At 61.7% G+C, this 8486-nt stretch overlaps 1 protein-coding gene across 2 annotated transcripts; it reads right to left on the bottom strand.

Moving 5' to 3' along the window:
- Positions 1–603: 603 nt before the first annotated feature.
- TMEM119 (transmembrane protein 119) lies at positions 604–7780 on the bottom strand. 2 transcript variants are annotated; one of them, XM_025474310.3, is made up of 2 exons: positions 7672–7780; positions 604–2764 (listed from the first exon to the last, which is right to left on the bottom strand). In XM_025474310.3, the coding sequence occupies exon 2, from the start codon at positions 2751–2753 to the stop codon at positions 1908–1910; it is 846 nt and encodes a 281-aa protein (XP_025330095.1). In that variant the 5' UTR covers positions 2754–2764; positions 7672–7780; the 3' UTR covers positions 604–1907. The 2 variants fall into 2 exon arrangements, with proteins under 2 accessions (XP_025330095.1, XP_035562456.1); XM_035706563.2 differs by lacking the exon at positions 7672–7780 and adding an exon at positions 5806–7645.
- Between the last annotated feature and the right edge of the window lie 706 nt (positions 7781–8486).

Here is an 8486-nt window from a genome sequence, read left to right as displayed (position 1 = left end):
CCGGTCTGGGCTGAGGGGGAGTGCCCTTCCCCACTGCGCGAGACAGAGGCCTTGTGTGTTATGAAACCCAAACCTGGTCCCCCCTGAAGGGATGTGGGGTCAGCGGAGGAGAGGAGCTGGGGGGACAGCCTCCCTGCCCCCCTCACCCCGGGGGATCCAGCACGTGCTCCCAGCCCAGCCACATCTGGATTCCAGCTGGCAGCTCCAGGGAGGAGGGGCAGCAGTGGCTGCAGGAACTTGCCATCAAAGGCAAGGAAGAGCCTGGTGGGCGAGGAGACAAAGGCTGGGGCTGCCTCCCACCCCAGGCCAAGGGTGCCAGGAGCCTGGCATTGTCCGCGAGATCTGTTCTAGTCCTCGGCCGCTCTGCCAGCAGGCGGGAGACTGAAACCTTGGCTGGCAGCTCTTCCCCTGCTCATGTTTCCCGGAAAAGGAGGTGGGAACCCCTTCGACGTTCCTTTCACGAATCTTCTCATTCAGCCTCTCGGGGCCTGCCTGATGTGTCTCCCCCCAAAAGCCCCACCCCATGGAACAGCCTGGAAGAAATACTCTACTCCCACCCCTGCCAGCAGACTCATTCCCATCCCCTCAGAAAACCAGCGACACTCAGGCCAGAATAAAGGTTTATTGTGCTGGTTTGCTATATCTCAGCACCTAAAAATTGTGCAGAGGTTGGGGGAGGGGCCCAGATGGAGGGGTGAGGAGGAGGACCCTCCAGAGCCTCCCCAAATCAAGACGGAGCTCAGGCTCCCTTGTCAAAGGCTAAAGAATGCTGTGAGCACAGGCTGCCAGACAACGCATATGAGCAAAGGGTGGGGGGGCCAGGGCCCCGCAGCTCCAGGCTGGGTGTTAGAAGCCCTCCCCTACCCCCTCAGACTCCCCCAGAGTGGGGCCCTCTCACATACAGACCCCCAGTTTCTGGGCTGCTTTGGGGGCCTGATAAGAAAGGCTCAATTCATTCACCCCCATGCCCGTAGCAATAATGGGATGAGAAATTCCTTCCCAGGCAGAGATGCTTGGAAGAACTTAAGCAGGCTGAGGCCCCCAGGCCCCACACCCCCAACCCCAACTAGGGGGCGCCTTCACGAACATTTGGGGCAGTAATTTTCCAGAGTGTGCTCTGCAAGTTTTTATTCTGTAGCTGTAAAAAAAAAAAAGAAAAAAAAAGTACCCTGTGGTCAAAAGCAGTTTGCGATAGATCAAGCCAAACCAGATTGTGCGCGGGGCCTTTCCTAGAGTATTTGCAGAGCCCTGGGGTGCTCTAAGGGGAGGGAGGGTGCAGGGAGCGGAGAGGCAGCGTTTCCTCAACTCATTGGACCCCAAAATCCTTTTCCCATGGAGTACCCCAGGGAACTCAGCCTTGGAAACGCTCACTTAGGGATACGTCATGAGGCGTGCACAGGCCCCTTGGAAGCTTCCTGATTCACAGGCCCGCTTCTGCAGTAGCTCTAGTGACGCCCCTCCCGGGGCCTCTGACTCGTCCTGTTCACCCTCGTCCAAAACTCCTCGCTATCCTAATTTCTCTCTCCTACCTCCGTGGAAGAGCGGCAGCGTTGGCACCATCACAGGGGGCCTGTGACATACGTTGCCCAGATGACGTGGCTGATTTCGTGGGGTGTGTTATCACGAATACAGCGAGGATCCTTCCCATCCGCCCCCACCCCAGAGAGGCTGTTTGGGATGCAGCCCTCTGAGGCCGCAGGGGCGGGTGTCCCTGGTACCTGGGGTGATTCCTGGGGTAGACTGGAGACCAGCATCTCTGCCCGCTGCAGGGCCGGGACGCACGGGCATTGGCAGCAGGGGGTGGCCGAGGAGGGGGTGTCGGGAGCGGGAAGGGTCAGGGGCCTTTCCACCCCCGTGGAGGTGACCACTAGGGGTCGGACAGTCCGGGCCAGAGCCCCCGAGGCCTGTTAGACCTTGGGGGCGACACTGCAAGCACAGGGGCTTTCGGGGGGGTCAGCTGGTCCCCTGGCTTCCTGGGCCAGCGAAGGGGCCGACTCCGGCTCGCCTGGGCCCGGGCCGGGGTCGGCCTCCAGGGCCCCCTCCGCCCCCGCGGGGCAGGGCTCGGCCGGCGCGGCTGGCTTCTCGGCCGGGCTCCCGCGTCCCCGGGCTTCCTGGTCCACCTCCCGGCCGCCGCTCTCGTCCCCCTCCGACCTGCCGTCCAGCCTGGCTCCGTCCCCGCCGCCCAGGGCAGCCCGGGTGGGGGACCTGAGGTTCTGGGTGGCCGCGAGGATGTCAGCCTGGAGCTGCTGGGATGAATCCAGGGCCTCCTCGGGCCGGCCGTCGGGAGCCCGGTCGGGGACCTCGCTGAAGGCCCGCGGGCCCCCCGCCCGGTCACTCTGGTCCACGTACTTCTTCTTGGGGAAAGATGACGGGTAGTAGGCCGAGGCCTTGTGCTTCTGGCGGGTGATGAGGGCAGCGCAGACGATGAACATCAGCAGGAACGCCAGGGAGCCCACCACGGCGATGAGCATCACGTACTGGCGGAAGAAGTCCACGATCCCGTCCAGGAAGTTGGTGGGGGGCTTGGGGCCCGCCAGGGGCGTGGGCTGGGCTCCCACCGATGTGGGGCTGAGCGCCGGGGTCCGGGGCGGCGGGGGGCTTGGGGAGGAGGCCGACGAGCCCTCGGCGTCCCCGCTGCCCCCCGCGTCCTCCAGGGAGGCGGCCCGCAGGGGCATGGAGTAGGCCGCGGCGGGCAGGGCCCTGAGGAGCAGCAGCAGGGACACGGCCAGCCTGGGGGCCACCGCAGAAACCATGTTGGCGAGACCTGTGGGGAAGCGAGGCAGGAGAGAGCTCGGGTGGGACCCCAGGGCCTCGGCGGGCCCTGAGGAGGTGCGGGAAACGCAGACCACCTCCTAGCGGGCCACCTCCCTTGCGGGCCATGCGATGGGACCCGTTCGTTCCTACAGGGGGTTCTTGCCTGCCCTCCCACTTCATTCCAGCATCCTGGAGGGACCCCCAGGGAGTCACCCCACTTCACCCTGAGGTCCCGGAGGGCAGGGGCTGCATCCTATTTATCTCGGCACCCTCAGGGTTTCAAACCCGACCTGCTATACAGTAAGTGCTCAATAAATGTATCTTGACTGACCTGGCTGAATTAATAATGACTTACCCTTTCATTGCTTACCATGTGCCAGGTACTATGTTAAGTTTCTTTTTTTTTTTTTTAATTTTTTTATTTATTTATGATAGTCACAGAGAGAGAGAGAGAGAGAGAGAGAGAGGCAGAGACACAGGCAGAGGGAGAAGCAGGCTCCATGCACTGGGAGCCCGACGTGGGATTCGATCCCGGGTCTCCAGGATCGCGCCCTGGGCCAAAGGCAGGTGCCAAACCGCTGCGCCACCCAGGGATCCCTATGTTAAGTTTCTTACACAGAATTTCATCGACTCCCGAGAACCACCTAATGGGGGGAGGTACTATTATCATCCCCATGTTCCAAGTATGGAAGCTGAGGCTCAGAGGGATGAAGTCACTGCCCAGCAAGAGCTGGGGTTGAGATCTGGGCACAGCATGGAGGGAGAAATGACGGTCAGGCTGGGTAAGTAAGAAATGGAGTAACTGATGGGGCGCCTGGGTGGCTCAGTGGTTGACCATCTGCCTTTGGCTCAGGGTGTGATCCCGGGGTCCTGGGATCGAGTCCTGCATCAGGCTCCCCACGGGGAGCCTGCTTCTCCCTCTGCCTGTGTCTCCGCCTCTCTCTGTGTTTCTCATGAATAAACAAATAAAATCTTAAAAAAAAAAAAAAAGAAATGGAGTAGCTAAGGGAGCTGACCCCTCCTCCTCGGGGTGACCCTCCCCAGCAGCCCTCAGTCCTTCTGTGGTCCTGGTCCCTTCTTCAGGAGACGTGCAGGTTTTGAAGCTTCCAGACTCCCTGAGCTCAGTAGAGGGCCTGGATGCCAGGAACATGGTTAGCCCTCCCTCACCTCAAGGCGCAAAGCAGGGCCTGGAGGCCCGGGAGGGGACGTGCAGGCGGGGGGGAACCCTCGTGCCTGAGACAGAGCTGGAGCCTGCTGGAGCCCGAGTCCTAGGCCACCACTAAATGGGAACCAGATGAACCCCACTCCTCCCTTCCTCCCCCCGCTGGAAGGCTGCTCCCGACATGAACCCCCAGACCCCATCTGGCCCAGACAGCCAGGCTGACTAATACATTCCACATGGTCCAGGTTTGCGGAGGAGGCCAGCTTCTCAAACAAGGGCTCTCCCTGCCAGCCTAAGGGGGGCTGGATGCTCAGACAAACCCAGAAGCCCCTTGCTGTGTCTCCCTTGTGGGCTGTCCCTGAGAACCCCCTCCTGACCTGTGCAGGGCTTGAAGCTCCAGGACTGAAAAGCCTTGGGATCCCCTTGCCTGACGCCCTCTCTCAGGTGTCAGGGGCCCAGGGGCACAGAGCGAGGTCCTGGGCTGGGGGGGAGGTCAGGTTCCCCACACCTGGGCTGTGTGGCCCCTTGAGTAGCCAGTTCTCACATGGCGGGCAGCACCGGCCTTGTGGGTCACTTGTGGGGATTCAGGGAGCTAAGTGGTTACAATGTCAGGACATGGAGTAGCTTGTTCCAACTGACCTGAGGTCTCCTAATTAAGGATCACTAATTGGAATTAATTCTACTGGTGTCTATTTGAACAAACTGGCTCAGATGACCGAGAAAACCAAAAGGTCATTCTAGGACATAAAAAGAAGCAAAACTACTCAGGGGTTCATTTTAAATTAGCTAATGATCCTGCGCTTCCATCGCAGATGAAGCCCCTGCCCCCTTTGCCAGGGTTCAACCCTAGAGTGACCCTATAGCTCAACCCTATAGTTCAACCCTATAACTCAACCCTATAGCTGAACCCTATAGCTCAACACTATAGCTCAACCCTATAGCTCAACGCTGGGGGCTGGCACTGTCCACTTCTGCTTTGCAGACAAAGGACTGGAGGTTCCCAGACAGACAATGACTTGCCCAAGGACACACAGATGGTACGTGTCAGAGCTGGGATTTTAACCTTTCTCTATGTGACTCTGAGAATCCACACGCTGGCACCACACACGTGTACACACACACATTCTCACACACCACACACACACATGCCACATACACACACTTGCACACATGCACATGTACACACACCATACATGCATATGCACACACTCACACATTATGCATATATACACATATGACACATACATATATTCAGGCACACACCCATGTTCACATATATACATTGCACAGAGACATACACACTCACAATACCTTCCTGTAGGGAAGGCTCCCATGTGCTCCGGGCTGGCCCCCAAATGAGCTAGCACCCCTGGAGGACATCATTCGTCTGCTGGAACCGGGGGCCTTCCCTACACCCCATACGATACTTGTCCTCAAAGGTCTCTGCAGATAGCTTTGGTCTTTGGGGTCCTTGTCCACGGTCACCTCCCTGCCTTGTGCAAATGAAGCTGAGGGAGACCTTTCATAGTGGCTGCTGAAGTGTCTCACCACCGCAGGGGGCCACGAGGGGCGGGGAGGAGCAGCGGGGGGCATGCAGCCTGCCCCAGAGGCCAGGGCACAGCTAGGATCCCCGCCCCACCCCGGGCCAGTGCTGCCGTCTGCTACAGCCCCCCACAGCCTTGCTTTCCCCATCTGTAAAGTGGGAGGTTGGCGGAGCAGTGAGGGCAGGTCCTGCTCAGAGACACGAGGGCCAGGGGACACGAGTGCAGAGAGCAGCTGGCACTGGGTAGCCGCACACCCGGCAAGCTGGGGCCCAGGAGCAGCCACCCTGCCACCCCAGCAGAGCCCGGGGTGAGCCCCACCTTCGCACCAGGCCGGCAGGTGCTCACCTCCACGAACCGGCTCCTTGCGGCCCCGCCTCGGGAAATGACCAACTTTTTCACCCTGTTAAGTGAAATCTCAACCCTGACCACCCAGGAATCCGGGGAGCATACACACGCGCGTGTGCGTGCACACACACACACACAGATACACAGAGACACACACACAGACACACACAGACACCCAGATACACGGAAACAGATACACAGAGACACACACAGACACACACACACACACACACACACACACACACACACGCCCAGCAACGAGCAGGACAGAGGGGAGGGCCGCCTTCTCCCCGCAGCCCTGGGGTCAGGGACAGAGGTTAAGGAAAGAGGCCACACAAATGATCGCTGGCTCTTAGAGGCCGAGGCCCCGACTCTCAGGTGCCCCCACAGCCCTCAGCGGGGCTCCCCGGGAAAGGTGTAGGACAAGTGTGGGGGAGCCAGCTGGGCCTGAAAAGCAATGATGAGCCCCTGCCCTCTCTGGGCCTCAGTCTCCCCTGTGTACCCCAGGCCCAATGGCCCGGACAGCCCCGAAGCGGTCAGCCTCCCGCCAGCTGGCCCCACTCCTTCTGGGAGACGTTAGCCTAGTTCCCCAAGCCCTAGGTTCTTCCAGGGCTCAGAAGCCCGCAGGCCCCCCCCGGGAGCGGGCTCAGGCCAACCCCTCTCATTTTCCAGAGGGGAGCCTCAGGGGAGCCTCAGGCCCGTGACTGGGAATGGCCTGCCCCGGGGGTCACCCAACCTGGGGCAGCAGAGCGCGGGCGGAGAGCAGGTCTGACGGGCCCAGGGGACTTCAGGGCACAGCCGTGTCCGGGCTCAGCACGTCCCCTCTGAGGGCCTCGGCTTCCACATCTGTGCCATGGGGCTAAGGGCCCCGCCCCTGGACCAATGTTAGGACAGGAAGCCGCAGTGCCAGGTGAGGAGTGGGGACCAACTAGGGGGCACCTCAGGACTGTGCCGGGACCCCCAGCTTGGAGCAGGGCCTCCCTCCAGAGCCCACGTCACTCAGGGTTGGTGGTTTTGAAGGCCATGGCCCCAGCAGAGGTGGGGAATACGCAGATGATGCAAATCCACCCCTTGGGCCCCGACCTGAGGCTGAGGGGCCTGAGCCGCTGCCCCACCCCCACCCAGAGACTGGTGGCCAGAGGGGGAGGGGCAGCCCGCAAAAACCTGGCTTCAATTAGTGGCTTTTGGGGGAGGGGGGCTGGCTGAAGCAGTACACCCCCTGCCCCGGGGCAGCCAAGGACAGGGACTTGGGCCCCTTGGAAGGGAGGCCCGGAGAGGAGAGGGGAGTCCCGAGGCTCAAAATACACACCCACACAAAGCAGCGGCAGCAGGGACACACAATCTAGAGGCGCGCAACACAGACACGCTACCCTGTCTCACAGCACACACGCTCACAGCAACGGGGACACACAACGCCCAGACATCCCCAGAAAGTTTGCACAGCCCATCAGCACGGATCCACAGAGGACGCACAACAGACCCGAGCACATAGCCATCCCCGACACACACTCGGTTCCCCCACAGACCACGACGGTCGGGACATCCCGGTTCCACAGGAGCCTCCCGCTGATGCCGCTGATGCCAGGACAACTACCCGGGCGCCCACTTTTCGAGAACCCCTCCCCTACAGTTAGGCCACCACTGCACACGCGCACACTGGCCCGGACAGAGGAGGTGCACTCACACTCCGCCACCCGAACCCTTAGCACAGATGCCACGCGCACACAGCATCCAACACGCCCTCGGAATGCACACGAACTTAGAGACTCCCCCCAAAGTGCCTGTGCCGGCCTCCGTCCCTAAACCCCCAAGGCGCCCCGAGGCTCCCAGAACAGAGGGGACGCAGAGGGGACACCGGGGACTCACCAGTCCCTCCGCGCGCAGGCCTGGGTGCTCCCGCCAGGTGGAGCGACGGGGAGTGCCAGCTGCCGCTGCCGGGGCTGGCGCCGCCGCCCACCCTCCTGCCCCCGCCTCCTCCCTCCGCCCCGGCGGCTGGGCTGCGGGGCCAGCTTGATTCCATTAGGAGGGTTTGGGGTGGGGACAGGGGAGGGGCGGGGCTGCGCTCGGCCACACACGATACCCCTGCTTCCAGCTTGCACGCCCACCCCCCCACCCACCCCCACACCCCGCGCGTGCTCGCGCGGTGCCCCCCAGCTCTGGGGGGACACCAGATGGGGCACTTCCTCCCTGACCCTGGGGCCCGGCGCTGGCCCATGCAGACAGGGCTGTCCTGTGGAGCTCCCCACCACCCCCACCCCCAGAGTGGGAGCCCCACCACCCCCACCCCCAGAGTGGGGAGCCGGGGCCTGCCTCCCTTCCAAAGGGGACCAAGGTCAGGGAGGTTGGGGAGCCCCTGGAAATGAGGAGGAAAGTCCCCAGTGCTGGGTTCCAGTGTGAGTCAGGTTTTCCAGAGGCTCGTGTGCAGGGTGGGAGCCGAGCGTGTTTGAGGGAGTGCGTGAGCGGAGGCCCCACGGAGGGCCCAGGCCTGGGCAGGGAGTGGGCTTCAAGCACCCACTGTCCAGCCCCGTTTGGGCTCTTCCCTGTCCTGGCCTCGGTTTGCTTCTTTGTGGCCAGGAAGCTTTCTGGGCTCCCCCTGGGCTCTGGCACATCATCCGTGGCCTGACAGGACCCCAGATGGAGTAGCCCAAGCAGGAGTCGGGGCCACTTCACAGGTGGGCAAA

This window comes from Canis lupus, chromosome 26 (assembly GCF_003254725.2).
Source record: "Canis lupus dingo isolate Sandy chromosome 26, ASM325472v2, whole genome shotgun sequence".
NCBI lineage: Eukaryota > Metazoa > Chordata > Mammalia > Carnivora > Canidae > Canis > Canis lupus.
This window is presented reverse-complemented; position numbering and strand designations above follow the sequence as displayed.

Coding starts and splice junctions, on each gene's coding strand:
- TMEM119 (XM_025474310.3), bottom strand. CDS start 2,753: ATGGTTTCTGCGGTGGCCCCCAGGCTGGCCGTGTCCCTGCTGCTGCTC.